General features: G+C 59.2%; 1 protein-coding gene and 17 non-coding genes across 18 annotated transcripts; all 18 read left to right on the top strand.

Annotated features, from left to right (window-relative positions):
- The first annotated feature begins 1 nt into the window (after position 1).
- On the top strand, positions 2-165 carry LOC138653108 (U1 spliceosomal RNA). The gene has a single exon (XR_011315744.1). It is a non-coding gene; the product is annotated as a U1 spliceosomal RNA (small nuclear RNA).
- Positions 166-978: 813 nt separating this feature from the next.
- Positions 979-1,142, top strand: LOC138653089 (U1 spliceosomal RNA). The gene has a single exon (XR_011315726.1). It is a non-coding gene; the product is annotated as a U1 spliceosomal RNA (small nuclear RNA).
- An 813-nt stretch (positions 1,143-1,955) lies between these two features.
- LOC138653090 (U1 spliceosomal RNA) lies at positions 1,956-2,119 on the top strand. Its single transcript, XR_011315727.1, has one exon. It is a non-coding gene; the product is annotated as a U1 spliceosomal RNA (small nuclear RNA).
- Positions 2,120-2,932: 813 nt separating this feature from the next.
- On the top strand, positions 2,933-3,096 carry LOC138653092 (U1 spliceosomal RNA). Its single transcript, XR_011315729.1, has one exon. It is a non-coding gene; the product is annotated as a U1 spliceosomal RNA (small nuclear RNA).
- An 813-nt stretch (positions 3,097-3,909) lies between these two features.
- Positions 3,910-4,073, top strand: LOC138653093 (U1 spliceosomal RNA). Its single transcript, XR_011315730.1, has one exon. It is a non-coding gene; the product is annotated as a U1 spliceosomal RNA (small nuclear RNA).
- An 813-nt stretch (positions 4,074-4,886) lies between these two features.
- Positions 4,887-5,050, top strand: LOC138653094 (U1 spliceosomal RNA). The gene has a single exon (XR_011315731.1). It is a non-coding gene; the product is annotated as a U1 spliceosomal RNA (small nuclear RNA).
- Positions 5,051-5,863: 813 nt separating this feature from the next.
- Positions 5,864-6,027, top strand: LOC138653095 (U1 spliceosomal RNA). Its single transcript, XR_011315732.1, has one exon. It is a non-coding gene; the product is annotated as a U1 spliceosomal RNA (small nuclear RNA).
- An 813-nt stretch (positions 6,028-6,840) lies between these two features.
- Positions 6,841-7,004, top strand: LOC138653096 (U1 spliceosomal RNA). The gene has a single exon (XR_011315733.1). It is a non-coding gene; the product is annotated as a U1 spliceosomal RNA (small nuclear RNA).
- An 813-nt stretch (positions 7,005-7,817) lies between these two features.
- Positions 7,818-7,981, top strand: LOC138653097 (U1 spliceosomal RNA). Its single transcript, XR_011315734.1, has one exon. It is a non-coding gene; the product is annotated as a U1 spliceosomal RNA (small nuclear RNA).
- Positions 7,982-8,794: 813 nt separating this feature from the next.
- On the top strand, positions 8,795-8,958 carry LOC138653098 (U1 spliceosomal RNA). The gene has a single exon (XR_011315735.1). It is a non-coding gene; the product is annotated as a U1 spliceosomal RNA (small nuclear RNA).
- An 813-nt stretch (positions 8,959-9,771) lies between these two features.
- Positions 9,772-9,935, top strand: LOC138653099 (U1 spliceosomal RNA). The gene has a single exon (XR_011315736.1). It is a non-coding gene; the product is annotated as a U1 spliceosomal RNA (small nuclear RNA).
- An 813-nt stretch (positions 9,936-10,748) lies between these two features.
- LOC138653100 (U1 spliceosomal RNA) lies at positions 10,749-10,912 on the top strand. Its single transcript, XR_011315737.1, has one exon. It is a non-coding gene; the product is annotated as a U1 spliceosomal RNA (small nuclear RNA).
- An 813-nt stretch (positions 10,913-11,725) lies between these two features.
- On the top strand, positions 11,726-11,889 carry LOC138653102 (U1 spliceosomal RNA). Its single transcript, XR_011315738.1, has one exon. It is a non-coding gene; the product is annotated as a U1 spliceosomal RNA (small nuclear RNA).
- Positions 11,890-12,702: 813 nt separating this feature from the next.
- Positions 12,703-12,866, top strand: LOC138653104 (U1 spliceosomal RNA). The gene has a single exon (XR_011315740.1). It is a non-coding gene; the product is annotated as a U1 spliceosomal RNA (small nuclear RNA).
- Positions 12,867-13,679: 813 nt separating this feature from the next.
- Positions 13,680-13,843, top strand: LOC138653105 (U1 spliceosomal RNA). The gene has a single exon (XR_011315741.1). It is a non-coding gene; the product is annotated as a U1 spliceosomal RNA (small nuclear RNA).
- An 813-nt stretch (positions 13,844-14,656) lies between these two features.
- LOC138653106 (U1 spliceosomal RNA) lies at positions 14,657-14,820 on the top strand. The gene has a single exon (XR_011315742.1). It is a non-coding gene; the product is annotated as a U1 spliceosomal RNA (small nuclear RNA).
- An 813-nt stretch (positions 14,821-15,633) lies between these two features.
- Positions 15,634-15,797, top strand: LOC138653107 (U1 spliceosomal RNA). Its single transcript, XR_011315743.1, has one exon. It is a non-coding gene; the product is annotated as a U1 spliceosomal RNA (small nuclear RNA).
- Positions 15,798-16,648: 851 nt separating this feature from the next.
- Positions 16,649-18,607, top strand: LOC138653076 (uncharacterized). The gene is made up of 2 exons (XM_069743188.1): positions 16,649-17,370; positions 17,522-18,607. The coding sequence occupies exons 1-2, from the start codon at positions 17,024-17,026 to the stop codon at positions 18,405-18,407; spliced, it is 1,233 nt and encodes a 410-aa protein (XP_069599289.1). The 5' UTR covers positions 16,649-17,023; the 3' UTR covers positions 18,408-18,607.
- The last annotated feature ends 61 nt before the right edge of the window (positions 18,608-18,668 follow it).

Below are 18,668 nucleotides of genomic sequence, written 5' to 3' on the forward strand. Positions count from 1 at the left end.
TACCCTTACCTGGCAGGGGAGATACCATGATCACTAAGGTGGTTCTCCCAGGGTGAGGCTCATCCATTGCACTCCGGGTGTGCTGACCCCTGCGATTTCCCCAAATGCGGGAAACTCGACTGCATAATTTGTGGTAGTGGGGGACTGCGTTCGCGCTTTCCCCTGATTTCCTATGGTCAAAGACAGAACACAAAAGATGCTCTGCTGAGCCGAAGCGATGCTTTGGAGAAAAGCTCCAAGCAGCGGGCAGACGTGGCCTTTGGCTCCCCCTTGTGGGGGAAGGATGCCACCTTCCCTGTGTCGCTGCTATGCTTTGTTTATTGTTTCTTGGTTGGTTTGAGGTTGTTGCCTTTGCTCGACACTTTGGCCCTTTTTGACCCCCCCACCCCCGGCTGGTGGGGATTGAGCAAGTCGCTTGCATCTCGTTGACTTGGTGACGACATGGCTTGCTCTGCTTGTCTGCAGGTGCAGGCGGGCATGCTCGCGGGAGGGCACCTGCAGCATCCCCATCTCACAGCCTTGGGGCTGGAGCTGGAGCTGTGAGTGGGCCGCTGGTGCGCAGCTATCTGCGGTTTGCTCCTCCTGCCCTTGAGCCTCCTCCAGCGTGCATCCTCTTGAGCGGAGATGAGTGAGTCATGAGAGGGTGCCGGCAGCTGGAGCTCGAGCTGTCTACAGCATGTTCTCAGGCCAGCGCAGCAACGTGACGCGAGGCTGGGGCGGAGCCGAGGCTCCTATATGCAAATGACTCAGGCTGCTGCTGTGCATCTTGGGCGGCTTTTGACTTGAGCTCGGCCTGCCCTGTGGGGGGTCGGAGTGGGCGTCAGCCGCGTCGGGAGCGACCGGCGCCTCCCACTCGAGGAGCCTCCGTGCGGTCTGTGCCGAACGCCACCCCCCACCCCCTCCCTTTCGGGCACGAGACTCCGCGATGTTGGGGAGCTGCGTCGGAGGGGCGCTCGTCGGGCCGGCGGGCCCCAACTCATACTTACCTGGCAGGGGAGATACCATGATCACTAAGGTGGTTCTCCCAGGGTGAGGCTCATCCATTGCACTCCGGGTGTGCTGACCCCTGCGATTTCCCCAAATGCGGGAAACTCGACTGCATAATTTGTGGTAGTGGGGGACTGCGTTCGCGCTTTCCCCTGATTTCCTATGGTCAAAGACAGAACACAAAAGATGCTCTGCTGAGCCGAAGCGATGCTTTGGAGAAAAGCTCCAAGCAGCGGGCAGACGTGGCCTTTGGCTCCCCCTTGTGGGGGAAGGATGCCACCTTCCCTGTGTCGCTGCTATGCTTTGTTTATTGTTTCTTGGTTGGTTTGAGGTTGTTGCCTTTGCTCGACACTTTGGCCCTTTTTGACCCCCCCACCCCCGGCTGGTGGGGATTGAGCAAGTCGCTTGCATCTCGTTGACTTGGTGACGACATGGCTTGCTCTGCTTGTCTGCAGGTGCAGGCGGGCATGCTCGCGGGAGGGCACCTGCAGCATCCCCATCTCACAGCCTTGGGGCTGGAGCTGGAGCTGTGAGTGGGCCGCTGGTGCGCAGCTATCTGCGGTTTGCTCCTCCTGCCCTTGAGCCTCCTCCAGCGTGCATCCTCTTGAGCGGAGATGAGTGAGTCATGAGAGGGTGCCGGCAGCTGGAGCTCGAGCTGTCTACAGCATGTTCTCAGGCCAGCGCAGCAACGTGACGCGAGGCTGGGGCGGAGCCGAGGCTCCTATATGCAAATGACTCAGGCTGCTGCTGTGCATCTTGGGCGGCTTTTGACTTGAGCTCGGCCTGCCCTGTGGGGGGTCGGAGTGGGCGTCAGCCGCGTCGGGAGCGACCGGCGCCTCCCACTCGAGGAGCCTCCGTGCGGTCTGTGCCGAACGCCACCCCCCACCCCCTCCCTTTCGGGCACGAGACTCCGCGATGTTGGGGAGCTGCGTCGGAGGGGCGCTCGTCGGGCCGGCGGGCCCCAACTCATACTTACCTGGCAGGGGAGATACCATGATCACTAAGGTGGTTCTCCCAGGGTGAGGCTCATCCATTGCACTCCGGGTGTGCTGACCCCTGCGATTTCCCCAAATGCGGGAAACTCGACTGCATAATTTGTGGTAGTGGGGGACTGCGTTCGCGCTTTCCCCTGATTTCCTATGGTCAAAGACAGAACACAAAAGATGCTCTGCTGAGCCGAAGCGATGCTTTGGAGAAAAGCTCCAAGCAGCGGGCAGACGTGGCCTTTGGCTCCCCCTTGTGGGGGAAGGATGCCACCTTCCCTGTGTCGCTGCTATGCTTTGTTTATTGTTTCTTGGTTGGTTTGAGGTTGTTGCCTTTGCTCGACACTTTGGCCCTTTTTGACCCCCCCACCCCCGGCTGGTGGGGATTGAGCAAGTCGCTTGCATCTCGTTGACTTGGTGACGACATGGCTTGCTCTGCTTGTCTGCAGGTGCAGGCGGGCATGCTCGCGGGAGGGCACCTGCAGCATCCCCATCTCACAGCCTTGGGGCTGGAGCTGGAGCTGTGAGTGGGCCGCTGGTGCGCAGCTATCTGCGGTTTGCTCCTCCTGCCCTTGAGCCTCCTCCAGCGTGCATCCTCTTGAGCGGAGATGAGTGAGTCATGAGAGGGTGCCGGCAGCTGGAGCTCGAGCTGTCTACAGCATGTTCTCAGGCCAGCGCAGCAACGTGACGCGAGGCTGGGGCGGAGCCGAGGCTCCTATATGCAAATGACTCAGGCTGCTGCTGTGCATCTTGGGCGGCTTTTGACTTGAGCTCGGCCTGCCCTGTGGGGGGTCGGAGTGGGCGTCAGCCGCGTCGGGAGCGACCGGCGCCTCCCACTCGAGGAGCCTCCGTGCGGTCTGTGCCGAACGCCACCCCCCACCCCCTCCCTTTCGGGCACGAGACTCCGCGATGTTGGGGAGCTGCGTCGGAGGGGCGCTCGTCGGGCCGGCGGGCCCCAACTCATACTTACCTGGCAGGGGAGATACCATGATCACTAAGGTGGTTCTCCCAGGGTGAGGCTCATCCATTGCACTCCGGGTGTGCTGACCCCTGCGATTTCCCCAAATGCGGGAAACTCGACTGCATAATTTGTGGTAGTGGGGGACTGCGTTCGCGCTTTCCCCTGATTTCCTATGGTCAAAGACAGAACACAAAAGATGCTCTGCTGAGCCGAAGCGATGCTTTGGAGAAAAGCTCCAAGCAGCGGGCAGACGTGGCCTTTGGCTCCCCCTTGTGGGGGAAGGATGCCACCTTCCCTGTGTCGCTGCTATGCTTTGTTTATTGTTTCTTGGTTGGTTTGAGGTTGTTGCCTTTGCTCGACACTTTGGCCCTTTTTGACCCCCCCACCCCCGGCTGGTGGGGATTGAGCAAGTCGCTTGCATCTCGTTGACTTGGTGACGACATGGCTTGCTCTGCTTGTCTGCAGGTGCAGGCGGGCATGCTCGCGGGAGGGCACCTGCAGCATCCCCATCTCACAGCCTTGGGGCTGGAGCTGGAGCTGTGAGTGGGCCGCTGGTGCGCAGCTATCTGCGGTTTGCTCCTCCTGCCCTTGAGCCTCCTCCAGCGTGCATCCTCTTGAGCGGAGATGAGTGAGTCATGAGAGGGTGCCGGCAGCTGGAGCTCGAGCTGTCTACAGCATGTTCTCAGGCCAGCGCAGCAACGTGACGCGAGGCTGGGGCGGAGCCGAGGCTCCTATATGCAAATGACTCAGGCTGCTGCTGTGCATCTTGGGCGGCTTTTGACTTGAGCTCGGCCTGCCCTGTGGGGGGTCGGAGTGGGCGTCAGCCGCGTCGGGAGCGACCGGCGCCTCCCACTCGAGGAGCCTCCGTGCGGTCTGTGCCGAACGCCACCCCCCACCCCCTCCCTTTCGGGCACGAGACTCCGCGATGTTGGGGAGCTGCGTCGGAGGGGCGCTCGTCGGGCCGGCGGGCCCCAACTCATACTTACCTGGCAGGGGAGATACCATGATCACTAAGGTGGTTCTCCCAGGGTGAGGCTCATCCATTGCACTCCGGGTGTGCTGACCCCTGCGATTTCCCCAAATGCGGGAAACTCGACTGCATAATTTGTGGTAGTGGGGGACTGCGTTCGCGCTTTCCCCTGATTTCCTATGGTCAAAGACAGAACACAAAAGATGCTCTGCTGAGCCGAAGCGATGCTTTGGAGAAAAGCTCCAAGCAGCGGGCAGACGTGGCCTTTGGCTCCCCCTTGTGGGGGAAGGATGCCACCTTCCCTGTGTCGCTGCTATGCTTTGTTTATTGTTTCTTGGTTGGTTTGAGGTTGTTGCCTTTGCTCGACACTTTGGCCCTTTTTGACCCCCCCACCCCCGGCTGGTGGGGATTGAGCAAGTCGCTTGCATCTCGTTGACTTGGTGACGACATGGCTTGCTCTGCTTGTCTGCAGGTGCAGGCGGGCATGCTCGCGGGAGGGCACCTGCAGCATCCCCATCTCACAGCCTTGGGGCTGGAGCTGGAGCTGTGAGTGGGCCGCTGGTGCGCAGCTATCTGCGGTTTGCTCCTCCTGCCCTTGAGCCTCCTCCAGCGTGCATCCTCTTGAGCGGAGATGAGTGAGTCATGAGAGGGTGCCGGCAGCTGGAGCTCGAGCTGTCTACAGCATGTTCTCAGGCCAGCGCAGCAACGTGACGCGAGGCTGGGGCGGAGCCGAGGCTCCTATATGCAAATGACTCAGGCTGCTGCTGTGCATCTTGGGCGGCTTTTGACTTGAGCTCGGCCTGCCCTGTGGGGGGTCGGAGTGGGCGTCAGCCGCGTCGGGAGCGACCGGCGCCTCCCACTCGAGGAGCCTCCGTGCGGTCTGTGCCGAACGCCACCCCCCACCCCCTCCCTTTCGGGCACGAGACTCCGCGATGTTGGGGAGCTGCGTCGGAGGGGCGCTCGTCGGGCCGGCGGGCCCCAACTCATACTTACCTGGCAGGGGAGATACCATGATCACTAAGGTGGTTCTCCCAGGGTGAGGCTCATCCATTGCACTCCGGGTGTGCTGACCCCTGCGATTTCCCCAAATGCGGGAAACTCGACTGCATAATTTGTGGTAGTGGGGGACTGCGTTCGCGCTTTCCCCTGATTTCCTATGGTCAAAGACAGAACACAAAAGATGCTCTGCTGAGCCGAAGCGATGCTTTGGAGAAAAGCTCCAAGCAGCGGGCAGACGTGGCCTTTGGCTCCCCCTTGTGGGGGAAGGATGCCACCTTCCCTGTGTCGCTGCTATGCTTTGTTTATTGTTTCTTGGTTGGTTTGAGGTTGTTGCCTTTGCTCGACACTTTGGCCCTTTTTGACCCCCCCACCCCCGGCTGGTGGGGATTGAGCAAGTCGCTTGCATCTCGTTGACTTGGTGACGACATGGCTTGCTCTGCTTGTCTGCAGGTGCAGGCGGGCATGCTCGCGGGAGGGCACCTGCAGCATCCCCATCTCACAGCCTTGGGGCTGGAGCTGGAGCTGTGAGTGGGCCGCTGGTGCGCAGCTATCTGCGGTTTGCTCCTCCTGCCCTTGAGCCTCCTCCAGCGTGCATCCTCTTGAGCGGAGATGAGTGAGTCATGAGAGGGTGCCGGCAGCTGGAGCTCGAGCTGTCTACAGCATGTTCTCAGGCCAGCGCAGCAACGTGACGCGAGGCTGGGGCGGAGCCGAGGCTCCTATATGCAAATGACTCAGGCTGCTGCTGTGCATCTTGGGCGGCTTTTGACTTGAGCTCGGCCTGCCCTGTGGGGGGTCGGAGTGGGCGTCAGCCGCGTCGGGAGCGACCGGCGCCTCCCACTCGAGGAGCCTCCGTGCGGTCTGTGCCGAACGCCACCCCCCACCCCCTCCCTTTCGGGCACGAGACTCCGCGATGTTGGGGAGCTGCGTCGGAGGGGCGCTCGTCGGGCCGGCGGGCCCCAACTCATACTTACCTGGCAGGGGAGATACCATGATCACTAAGGTGGTTCTCCCAGGGTGAGGCTCATCCATTGCACTCCGGGTGTGCTGACCCCTGCGATTTCCCCAAATGCGGGAAACTCGACTGCATAATTTGTGGTAGTGGGGGACTGCGTTCGCGCTTTCCCCTGATTTCCTATGGTCAAAGACAGAACACAAAAGATGCTCTGCTGAGCCGAAGCGATGCTTTGGAGAAAAGCTCCAAGCAGCGGGCAGACGTGGCCTTTGGCTCCCCCTTGTGGGGGAAGGATGCCACCTTCCCTGTGTCGCTGCTATGCTTTGTTTATTGTTTCTTGGTTGGTTTGAGGTTGTTGCCTTTGCTCGACACTTTGGCCCTTTTTGACCCCCCCACCCCCGGCTGGTGGGGATTGAGCAAGTCGCTTGCATCTCGTTGACTTGGTGACGACATGGCTTGCTCTGCTTGTCTGCAGGTGCAGGCGGGCATGCTCGCGGGAGGGCACCTGCAGCATCCCCATCTCACAGCCTTGGGGCTGGAGCTGGAGCTGTGAGTGGGCCGCTGGTGCGCAGCTATCTGCGGTTTGCTCCTCCTGCCCTTGAGCCTCCTCCAGCGTGCATCCTCTTGAGCGGAGATGAGTGAGTCATGAGAGGGTGCCGGCAGCTGGAGCTCGAGCTGTCTACAGCATGTTCTCAGGCCAGCGCAGCAACGTGACGCGAGGCTGGGGCGGAGCCGAGGCTCCTATATGCAAATGACTCAGGCTGCTGCTGTGCATCTTGGGCGGCTTTTGACTTGAGCTCGGCCTGCCCTGTGGGGGGTCGGAGTGGGCGTCAGCCGCGTCGGGAGCGACCGGCGCCTCCCACTCGAGGAGCCTCCGTGCGGTCTGTGCCGAACGCCACCCCCCACCCCCTCCCTTTCGGGCACGAGACTCCGCGATGTTGGGGAGCTGCGTCGGAGGGGCGCTCGTCGGGCCGGCGGGCCCCAACTCATACTTACCTGGCAGGGGAGATACCATGATCACTAAGGTGGTTCTCCCAGGGTGAGGCTCATCCATTGCACTCCGGGTGTGCTGACCCCTGCGATTTCCCCAAATGCGGGAAACTCGACTGCATAATTTGTGGTAGTGGGGGACTGCGTTCGCGCTTTCCCCTGATTTCCTATGGTCAAAGACAGAACACAAAAGATGCTCTGCTGAGCCGAAGCGATGCTTTGGAGAAAAGCTCCAAGCAGCGGGCAGACGTGGCCTTTGGCTCCCCCTTGTGGGGGAAGGATGCCACCTTCCCTGTGTCGCTGCTATGCTTTGTTTATTGTTTCTTGGTTGGTTTGAGGTTGTTGCCTTTGCTCGACACTTTGGCCCTTTTTGACCCCCCCACCCCCGGCTGGTGGGGATTGAGCAAGTCGCTTGCATCTCGTTGACTTGGTGACGACATGGCTTGCTCTGCTTGTCTGCAGGTGCAGGCGGGCATGCTCGCGGGAGGGCACCTGCAGCATCCCCATCTCACAGCCTTGGGGCTGGAGCTGGAGCTGTGAGTGGGCCGCTGGTGCGCAGCTATCTGCGGTTTGCTCCTCCTGCCCTTGAGCCTCCTCCAGCGTGCATCCTCTTGAGCGGAGATGAGTGAGTCATGAGAGGGTGCCGGCAGCTGGAGCTCGAGCTGTCTACAGCATGTTCTCAGGCCAGCGCAGCAACGTGACGCGAGGCTGGGGCGGAGCCGAGGCTCCTATATGCAAATGACTCAGGCTGCTGCTGTGCATCTTGGGCGGCTTTTGACTTGAGCTCGGCCTGCCCTGTGGGGGGTCGGAGTGGGCGTCAGCCGCGTCGGGAGCGACCGGCGCCTCCCACTCGAGGAGCCTCCGTGCGGTCTGTGCCGAACGCCACCCCCCACCCCCTCCCTTTCGGGCACGAGACTCCGCGATGTTGGGGAGCTGCGTCGGAGGGGCGCTCGTCGGGCCGGCGGGCCCCAACTCATACTTACCTGGCAGGGGAGATACCATGATCACTAAGGTGGTTCTCCCAGGGTGAGGCTCATCCATTGCACTCCGGGTGTGCTGACCCCTGCGATTTCCCCAAATGCGGGAAACTCGACTGCATAATTTGTGGTAGTGGGGGACTGCGTTCGCGCTTTCCCCTGATTTCCTATGGTCAAAGACAGAACACAAAAGATGCTCTGCTGAGCCGAAGCGATGCTTTGGAGAAAAGCTCCAAGCAGCGGGCAGACGTGGCCTTTGGCTCCCCCTTGTGGGGGAAGGATGCCACCTTCCCTGTGTCGCTGCTATGCTTTGTTTATTGTTTCTTGGTTGGTTTGAGGTTGTTGCCTTTGCTCGACACTTTGGCCCTTTTTGACCCCCCCACCCCCGGCTGGTGGGGATTGAGCAAGTCGCTTGCATCTCGTTGACTTGGTGACGACATGGCTTGCTCTGCTTGTCTGCAGGTGCAGGCGGGCATGCTCGCGGGAGGGCACCTGCAGCATCCCCATCTCACAGCCTTGGGGCTGGAGCTGGAGCTGTGAGTGGGCCGCTGGTGCGCAGCTATCTGCGGTTTGCTCCTCCTGCCCTTGAGCCTCCTCCAGCGTGCATCCTCTTGAGCGGAGATGAGTGAGTCATGAGAGGGTGCCGGCAGCTGGAGCTCGAGCTGTCTACAGCATGTTCTCAGGCCAGCGCAGCAACGTGACGCGAGGCTGGGGCGGAGCCGAGGCTCCTATATGCAAATGACTCAGGCTGCTGCTGTGCATCTTGGGCGGCTTTTGACTTGAGCTCGGCCTGCCCTGTGGGGGGTCGGAGTGGGCGTCAGCCGCGTCGGGAGCGACCGGCGCCTCCCACTCGAGGAGCCTCCGTGCGGTCTGTGCCGAACGCCACCCCCCACCCCCTCCCTTTCGGGCACGAGACTCCGCGATGTTGGGGAGCTGCGTCGGAGGGGCGCTCGTCGGGCCGGCGGGCCCCAACTCATACTTACCTGGCAGGGGAGATACCATGATCACTAAGGTGGTTCTCCCAGGGTGAGGCTCATCCATTGCACTCCGGGTGTGCTGACCCCTGCGATTTCCCCAAATGCGGGAAACTCGACTGCATAATTTGTGGTAGTGGGGGACTGCGTTCGCGCTTTCCCCTGATTTCCTATGGTCAAAGACAGAACACAAAAGATGCTCTGCTGAGCCGAAGCGATGCTTTGGAGAAAAGCTCCAAGCAGCGGGCAGACGTGGCCTTTGGCTCCCCCTTGTGGGGGAAGGATGCCACCTTCCCTGTGTCGCTGCTATGCTTTGTTTATTGTTTCTTGGTTGGTTTGAGGTTGTTGCCTTTGCTCGACACTTTGGCCCTTTTTGACCCCCCCACCCCCGGCTGGTGGGGATTGAGCAAGTCGCTTGCATCTCGTTGACTTGGTGACGACATGGCTTGCTCTGCTTGTCTGCAGGTGCAGGCGGGCATGCTCGCGGGAGGGCACCTGCAGCATCCCCATCTCACAGCCTTGGGGCTGGAGCTGGAGCTGTGAGTGGGCCGCTGGTGCGCAGCTATCTGCGGTTTGCTCCTCCTGCCCTTGAGCCTCCTCCAGCGTGCATCCTCTTGAGCGGAGATGAGTGAGTCATGAGAGGGTGCCGGCAGCTGGAGCTCGAGCTGTCTACAGCATGTTCTCAGGCCAGCGCAGCAACGTGACGCGAGGCTGGGGCGGAGCCGAGGCTCCTATATGCAAATGACTCAGGCTGCTGCTGTGCATCTTGGGCGGCTTTTGACTTGAGCTCGGCCTGCCCTGTGGGGGGTCGGAGTGGGCGTCAGCCGCGTCGGGAGCGACCGGCGCCTCCCACTCGAGGAGCCTCCGTGCGGTCTGTGCCGAACGCCACCCCCCACCCCCTCCCTTTCGGGCACGAGACTCCGCGATGTTGGGGAGCTGCGTCGGAGGGGCGCTCGTCGGGCCGGCGGGCCCCAACTCATACTTACCTGGCAGGGGAGATACCATGATCACTAAGGTGGTTCTCCCAGGGTGAGGCTCATCCATTGCACTCCGGGTGTGCTGACCCCTGCGATTTCCCCAAATGCGGGAAACTCGACTGCATAATTTGTGGTAGTGGGGGACTGCGTTCGCGCTTTCCCCTGATTTCCTATGGTCAAAGACAGAACACAAAAGATGCTCTGCTGAGCCGAAGCGATGCTTTGGAGAAAAGCTCCAAGCAGCGGGCAGACGTGGCCTTTGGCTCCCCCTTGTGGGGGAAGGATGCCACCTTCCCTGTGTCGCTGCTATGCTTTGTTTATTGTTTCTTGGTTGGTTTGAGGTTGTTGCCTTTGCTCGACACTTTGGCCCTTTTTGACCCCCCCACCCCCGGCTGGTGGGGATTGAGCAAGTCGCTTGCATCTCGTTGACTTGGTGACGACATGGCTTGCTCTGCTTGTCTGCAGGTGCAGGCGGGCATGCTCGCGGGAGGGCACCTGCAGCATCCCCATCTCACAGCCTTGGGGCTGGAGCTGGAGCTGTGAGTGGGCCGCTGGTGCGCAGCTATCTGCGGTTTGCTCCTCCTGCCCTTGAGCCTCCTCCAGCGTGCATCCTCTTGAGCGGAGATGAGTGAGTCATGAGAGGGTGCCGGCAGCTGGAGCTCGAGCTGTCTACAGCATGTTCTCAGGCCAGCGCAGCAACGTGACGCGAGGCTGGGGCGGAGCCGAGGCTCCTATATGCAAATGACTCAGGCTGCTGCTGTGCATCTTGGGCGGCTTTTGACTTGAGCTCGGCCTGCCCTGTGGGGGGTCGGAGTGGGCGTCAGCCGCGTCGGGAGCGACCGGCGCCTCCCACTCGAGGAGCCTCCGTGCGGTCTGTGCCGAACGCCACCCCCCACCCCCTCCCTTTCGGGCACGAGACTCCGCGATGTTGGGGAGCTGCGTCGGAGGGGCGCTCGTCGGGCCGGCGGGCCCCAACTCATACTTACCTGGCAGGGGAGATACCATGATCACTAAGGTGGTTCTCCCAGGGTGAGGCTCATCCATTGCACTCCGGGTGTGCTGACCCCTGCGATTTCCCCAAATGCGGGAAACTCGACTGCATAATTTGTGGTAGTGGGGGACTGCGTTCGCGCTTTCCCCTGATTTCCTATGGTCAAAGACAGAACACAAAAGATGCTCTGCTGAGCCGAAGCGATGCTTTGGAGAAAAGCTCCAAGCAGCGGGCAGACGTGGCCTTTGGCTCCCCCTTGTGGGGGAAGGATGCCACCTTCCCTGTGTCGCTGCTATGCTTTGTTTATTGTTTCTTGGTTGGTTTGAGGTTGTTGCCTTTGCTCGACACTTTGGCCCTTTTTGACCCCCCCACCCCCGGCTGGTGGGGATTGAGCAAGTCGCTTGCATCTCGTTGACTTGGTGACGACATGGCTTGCTCTGCTTGTCTGCAGGTGCAGGCGGGCATGCTCGCGGGAGGGCACCTGCAGCATCCCCATCTCACAGCCTTGGGGCTGGAGCTGGAGCTGTGAGTGGGCCGCTGGTGCGCAGCTATCTGCGGTTTGCTCCTCCTGCCCTTGAGCCTCCTCCAGCGTGCATCCTCTTGAGCGGAGATGAGTGAGTCATGAGAGGGTGCCGGCAGCTGGAGCTCGAGCTGTCTACAGCATGTTCTCAGGCCAGCGCAGCAACGTGACGCGAGGCTGGGGCGGAGCCGAGGCTCCTATATGCAAATGACTCAGGCTGCTGCTGTGCATCTTGGGCGGCTTTTGACTTGAGCTCGGCCTGCCCTGTGGGGGGTCGGAGTGGGCGTCAGCCGCGTCGGGAGCGACCGGCGCCTCCCACTCGAGGAGCCTCCGTGCGGTCTGTGCCGAACGCCACCCCCCACCCCCTCCCTTTCGGGCACGAGACTCCGCGATGTTGGGGAGCTGCGTCGGAGGGGCGCTCGTCGGGCCGGCGGGCCCCAACTCATACTTACCTGGCAGGGGAGATACCATGATCACTAAGGTGGTTCTCCCAGGGTGAGGCTCATCCATTGCACTCCGGGTGTGCTGACCCCTGCGATTTCCCCAAATGCGGGAAACTCGACTGCATAATTTGTGGTAGTGGGGGACTGCGTTCGCGCTTTCCCCTGATTTCCTATGGTCAAAGACAGAACACAAAAGATGCTCTGCTGAGCCGAAGCGATGCTTTGGAGAAAAGCTCCAAGCAGCGGGCAGACGTGGCCTTTGGCTCCCCCTTGTGGGGGAAGGATGCCACCTTCCCTGTGTCGCTGCTATGCTTTGTTTATTGTTTCTTGGTTGGTTTGAGGTTGTTGCCTTTGCTCGACACTTTGGCCCTTTTTGACCCCCCCACCCCCGGCTGGTGGGGATTGAGCAAGTCGCTTGCATCTCGTTGACTTGGTGACGACATGGCTTGCTCTGCTTGTCTGCAGGTGCAGGCGGGCATGCTCGCGGGAGGGCACCTGCAGCATCCCCATCTCACAGCCTTGGGGCTGGAGCTGGAGCTGTGAGTGGGCCGCTGGTGCGCAGCTATCTGCGGTTTGCTCCTCCTGCCCTTGAGCCTCCTCCAGCGTGCATCCTCTTGAGCGGAGATGAGTGAGTCATGAGAGGGTGCCGGCAGCTGGAGCTCGAGCTGTCTACAGCATGTTCTCAGGCCAGCGCAGCAACGTGACGCGAGGCTGGGGCGGAGCCGAGGCTCCTATATGCAAATGACTCAGGCTGCTGCTGTGCATCTTGGGCGGCTTTTGACTTGAGCTCGGCCTGCCCTGTGGGGGGTCGGAGTGGGCGTCAGCCGCGTCGGGAGCGACCGGCGCCTCCCACTCGAGGAGCCTCCGTGCGGTCTGTGCCGAACGCCACCCCCCACCCCCTCCCTTTCGGGCACGAGACTCCGCGATGTTGGGGAGCTGCGTCGGAGGGGCGCTCGTCGGGCCGGCGGGCCCCAACTCATACTTACCTGGCAGGGGAGATACCATGATCACTAAGGTGGTTCTCCCAGGGTGAGGCTCATCCATTGCACTCCGGGTGTGCTGACCCCTGCGATTTCCCCAAATGCGGGAAACTCGACTGCATAATTTGTGGTAGTGGGGGACTGCGTTCGCGCTTTCCCCTGATTTCCTATGGTCAAAGACAGAACACAAAAGATGCTCTGCTGAGCCGAAGCGATGCTTTGGAGAAAAGCTCCAAGCAGCGGGCAGACGTGGCCTTTGGCTCCCCCTTGTGGGGGAAGGATGCCACCTTCCCTGTGTCGCTGCTATGCTTTGTTTATTGTTTCTTGGTTGGTTTGAGGTTGTTGCCTTTGCTCGACACTTTGGCCCTTTTTGACCCCCCCACCCCCGGCTGGTGGGGATTGAGCAAGTCGCTTGCATCTCGTTGACTTGGTGACGACATGGCTTGCTCTGCTTGTCTGCAGGTGCAGGCGGGCATGCTCGCGGGAGGGCACCTGCAGCATCCCCATCTCACAGCCTTGGGGCTGGAGCTGGAGCTGTGAGTGGGCCGCTGGTGCGCAGCTATCTGCGGTTTGCTCCTCCTGCCCTTGAGCCTCCTCCAGCGTGCATCCTCTTGAGCGGAGATGAGTGAGTCATGAGAGGGTGCCGGCAGCTGGAGCTCGAGCTGTCTACAGCATGTTCTCAGGCCAGCGCAGCAACGTGACGCGAGGCTGGGGCGGAGCCGAGGCTCCTATATGCAAATGACTCAGGCTGCTGCTGTGCATCTTGGGCGGCTTTTGACTTGAGCTCGGCCTGCCCTGTGGGGGGTCGGAGTGGGCGTCAGCCGCGTCGGGAGCGACCGGCGCCTCCCACTCGAGGAGCCTCCGTGCGGTCTGTGCCGAACGCCACCCCCCACCCCCTCCCTTTCGGGCACGAGACTCCGCGATGTTGGGGAGCTGCGTCGGAGGGGCGCTCGTCGGGCCGGCGGGCCCCAACTCATACTTACCTGGCAGGGGAGATACCATGATCACTAAGGTGGTTCTCCCAGGGTGAGGCTCATCCATTGCACTCCGGGTGTGCTGACCCCTGCGATTTCCCCAAATGCGGGAAACTCGACTGCATAATTTGTGGTAGTGGGGGACTGCGTTCGCGCTTTCCCCTGATTTCCTATGGTCAAAGACAGAACACAAAAGATGCTCTGCTGAGCCGAAGCGATGCTTTGGAGAAAAGCTCCAAGCAGCGGGCAGACGTGGCCTTTGGCTCCCCCTTGTGGGGGAAGGATGCCACCTTCCCTGTGTCGCTGCTATGCTTTGTTTATTGTTTCTTGGTTGGTTTGAGGTTGTTGCCTTTGCTCGACACTTTGGCCCTTTTTGACCCCCCCACCCCCGGCTGGTGGGGATTGAGCAAGTCGCTTGCATCTCGTTGACTTGGTGACGACATGGCTTGCTCTGCTTGTCTGCAGGTGCAGGCGGGCATGCTCGCGGGAGGGCACCTGCAGCATCCCCATCTCACAGCCTTGGGGCTGGAGCTGGAGCTGTGAGTGGGCCGCTGGTGCGCAGCTATCTGCGGTTTGCTCCTCCTGCCCTTGAGCCTCCTCCAGCGTGCATCCTCTTGAGCGGAGATGAGTGAGTCATGAGAGGGTGCCGGCAGCTGGAGCTCGAGCTGTCTACAGCATGTTCTCAGGCCAGCGCAGCAACGTGACGCGAGGCTGGGGCGGAGCCGAGGCTCCTATATGCAAATGACTCAGGCTGCTGCTGTGCATCTTGGGCGGCTTTTGACTTGAGCTCGGCCTGCCCTGTGGGGGGTCGGAGTGGGCGTCAGCCGCGTCGGGAGCGACCGGCGCCTCCCACTCGAGGAGCCTCCGTGCGGTCTGTGCCGAACGCCACCCCCCACCCCCTCCCTTTCGGGCACGAGACTCCGCGATGTTGGGGAGCTGCGTCGGAGGGGCGCTCGTCGGGCCGGCGGGCCCCAACTCATACTTACCTGGCAGGGGAGATACCATGATCACTAAGGTGGTTCTCCCAGGGTGAGGCTCATCCATTGCACTCCGGGTGTGCTGACCCCTGCGATTTCCCCAAATGCGGGAAACTCGACTGCATAATTTGTGGTAGTGGGGGACTGCGTTCGCGCTTTCCCCTGATTTCCTATGGTCAAAGACAGAACACAAAAGATGCTCTGCTGAGCCGAAGCGATGCTTTGGAGAAAAGCTCCAAGCAGCGGGCAGACGTGGCCTTTGGCTCCCCCTTGTGGGGGAAGGATGCCACCTTCCCTGTGTCGCTGCTATGCTTTGTTTATTGTTTCTTGGTTGGTTTGAGGTTGTTGCCTTTGCTCGACACTTTGGCCCTTTTTGACCCCCCCACCCCCGGCTGGTGGGGATTGAGCAAGTCGCTTGCATCTCGTTGACTTGGTGACGACATGGCTTGCTCTGCTTGTCTGCAGGTGCAGGCGGGCATGCTCGCGGGAGGGCACCTGCAGCATCCCCATCTCACAGCCTTGGGGCTGGAGCTGGAGCTGTGAGTGGGCCGCTGGTGCGCAGCTATCTGCGGTTTGCTCCTCCTGCCCTTGAGCCTCCTCCAGCGTGCATCCTCTTGAGCGGAGATGAGTGAGTCATGAGAGGGTGCCGGCAGCTGGAGCTCGAGCTGTCTACAGCATGTTCTCAGGCCAGCGCAGCAACGTGACGCGAGGCTGGGGCGGAGCCGAGGCTCCTATATGCAAATGACTCAGGCTGCTGCTGTGCATCTTGGGCGGCTTTTGACTTGAGCTCGGCCTGCCCTGTGGGGGGTCGGAGTGGGCGTCAGCCGCGTCGGGAGCGACCGGCGCCTCCCACTCGAGGAGCCTCCGTGCGGTCTGTGCCGAACGCCACCCCCCACCCCCTCCCTTTCGGGCACGAGACTCCGCGATGTTGGGGAGCTGCGTCGGAGGGGCGCTCGTCGGGCCGGCGGGCCCCAACTCATACTTACCTGGCAGGGGAGATACCATGATCACTAAGGTGGTTCTCCCAGGGTGAGGCTCATCCATTGCACTCCGGGTGTGCTGACCCCTGCGATTTCCCCAAATGCGGGAAACTCGACTGCATAATTTGTGGTAGTGGGGGACTGCGTTCGCGCTTTCCCCTGATTTCCTATGGTCAAAGACAGAACACAAAAGATGCTCTGCTGAGCCGAAGCGATGCTTTGGAGAAAAGCTCCAAGCAGCGGGCAGACGTGGCCTTTGGCTCCCCCTTGTGGGGGAAGGATGCCACCTTCCCTGTGTCGCTGCTATGCTTTGTTTATTGTTTCTTGGTTGGTTTGAGGTTGTTGCCTTTGCTCGACACTTTGGCCCTTTTTGACCCCCCCACCCCCGGCTGGTGGGGATTGAGCAAGTCGCTTGCATCTCGTTGACTTGGTGACGACATGGCTTGCTCTGCTTGTCTGCAGGTGCAGGCGGGCATGCTCGCGGGAGGGCACCTGCAGCATCCCCATCTCACAGCCTTGGGGCTGGAGCTGGAGCTGTGAGTGGGCCGCTGGTGCGCAGCTATCTGCGGTTTGCTCCTCCTGCCCTTGAGCCTCCTCCAGCGTGCATCCTCTTGAGCGGAGATGAGTGAGTCATGAGAGGGTGCCGGCAGCTGGAGCTCGAGCTGTCTACAGCATGTTCTCAGGCCAGCGCAGCAACGTGACGCGAGGCTGGGGCGGAGCCGAGGCTCCTATATGCAAATGACTCAGGCTGCTGCTGTGCATCTTGGGCGGCTTTTGACTTGAGCTCGGCCTGCCCTGTGGGGGGTCGGAGTGGGCGTCAGCCGCGTCGGGAGCGACCGGCGCCTCCCACTCGAGGAGCCTCCGTGCGGTCTGTGCCGAACGCCACCCCCCACCCCCTCCCTTTCGGGCACGAGACTCCGCGATGTTGGGGAGCTGCGTCGGAGGGGCGCTCGTCGGGCCGGCGGGCCCAACTCATACTTACCTGGCAGGGGAGATACCATGATCACTAAGGGTACGTTCACATTAGCGTCATGCGACGCTGCGTCGCCGACGCAACGCACGACGCATCGGAAACGCACGCAAAAACGCAACTTTTATGACGCAAGCGTCTGACGGATGCGTCGTAAAACGCAGCGTTTTCGGTGCGTTTTTGGTGCGTTTTACCAAAAAACGCAGCGTTTTACGACGCATGCGTTGGCAAACACTGATTGGATCTTGAGCCACAATTTAGTGTCTAGACACTAGATAACACCACCAATGAATAGAAGAGGGTGGGTCTAGTGTCTAGACAATCGATAATGTCACCAATGGGTAGATGGGGGTGGGTATTAATGTCATAGTGGTATATATACCCCCGCATACCTTATTTCCAACCATACAGCATCAAGATGGATCGTTCCATGGAGAGTATCTACCTCACTTTTGAGCTGGAATTAGCCCTTGCTATAGCTTATGCTTTTGCCTGTCATGAACAGAGGAGAAGAGACAAACTACGGAGAAGGAGTCGGCGGCGTTTTTGGCTTCACCCTATAGTGGAAGTCCGAGAGAGTCGTGGAGCGTACCATTGTCTTTTTGGTGAATTAAATGAGAACCAGGACAAATACTTAGAATACACCAGGATGACAAAAGACAGCTTTCGATATCTGCTGCGTCTGGTGGAAGGAACCATTTCCAGGCAGGACACGCAGCTCCGTAAATCAATTTCCCCTGAGGAGCGTCTGCTGGTGACTCTACGGTACGTAATGGAATGTGAAGGATTTATATGTTCTAGCCATTTTTAAAATTAACATGTTTTTGTTTTGCGGGGTGGGTGATTGTAATTAAAAATGGAAAATTCATTCATAACAATTAAATTAATTATATTTATTTATTTTTCTTCTTGTCAGTTTCCTGGCTACTGGAGAGACATTGAGATCACTGCATTTCCAGTTTCGGATTGGAGTCTCAACACTGTCGGGTATTATTGCAGACACATGCCGCGCATTGTGGGACAACCTCCGGGAGGAATTTTTGCCCATCCCTACACAAGAAATATGGCATGCCAACGCCCAAAAATTCCACAAAGTTTGTTCTTTCCCTAACTGTATCGGAGCTGTGGATGGGAAGCACATTAGGATTACCAAGCCGTCAAGAAGTGGATCTCTTTTTTATAATTATAAAAAATACTTTTCCACTGTGCTGATGGCAATTGCTGGTGCGGACTGCAGGTTTCTCGCTGTGGACATTGGAGCCTTCGGTCGTGCAAATGATTCACGGACATTTAAGGAGTCTGATATGGGCCAAAGATTGTACAATAACAATTTTAATTTCCCCCATCCACGACCTCTTCCCAACACTGACGGCCCGGACCTGCCATTTGTTGTTGTTGGTGATGAGGCTTTTCAAATGAGTGGCAACCTACTGAAACCGTACTCCAGTCGTGGGTTGGACCGTACCAAAACTATATTTAATTATAGACTGTCAAGGGCAAGAAGAACTGTGGAGTGCGCCTTTGGCATCCTGGTCTCCAAATGGCGTATATTAGGATCCGCTATAAATTTGAAAATTGAGACAGTGGATGAGGTGGTGAAGGCGTGTGTGGTTCTCCACAATTTTATTATTGATAAAGAGAGAGTCAACGTGGAACTCGATGAACACATACAAAATCCATTGCCTGATTATCAAGATCATCCTCTGCGGACAACTGTGGAGATTGCTCATATGAGGGACCAATTTGCTGCATACTTTGTTTCCGATGTTGGCCGTGTTTCATGGCAAGATGAAATGGTCTAATTCTGTATGTTTTATTATGATGTCATGTAAACACTGTTGTGTTCATCATTTAACCATCCTATGTATGGTGATTCTATGGTTATTGTTTTAATGTTCCCTGGATGTATAATGTGTTGTGTTTTCAAATACACTTCTTGAGCCTTTCAGTTTTTAAAAAAAAAAATTTCATACGTTTATACATATTAATAAAATTTAAAAAATCCAAATTTATTGAAATTTATTGAATTTATTGAAAGTACTAATGTGTGTGCCACAAAATTT

Source organism: Ranitomeya imitator, unplaced genomic scaffold, assembly GCF_032444005.1.
Source record: "Ranitomeya imitator isolate aRanImi1 unplaced genomic scaffold, aRanImi1.pri SCAFFOLD_837, whole genome shotgun sequence".
NCBI classification, from domain to species: domain Eukaryota; kingdom Metazoa; phylum Chordata; class Amphibia; order Anura; family Dendrobatidae; genus Ranitomeya; species Ranitomeya imitator.

Coding starts and splice junctions, on each gene's coding strand:
- LOC138653076 (XM_069743188.1), top strand. CDS start 17,024: ATGGATCGTTCCATGGAGAGTATCTACCTCACTTTTGAGCTGGAATTA. Junction 17,371..17,521: donor CGTCTGCTGGTGACTCTACG/GTACGTAATGGA, acceptor TCTTCTTGTCAG/TTTCCTGGCTACTGGAGAGA.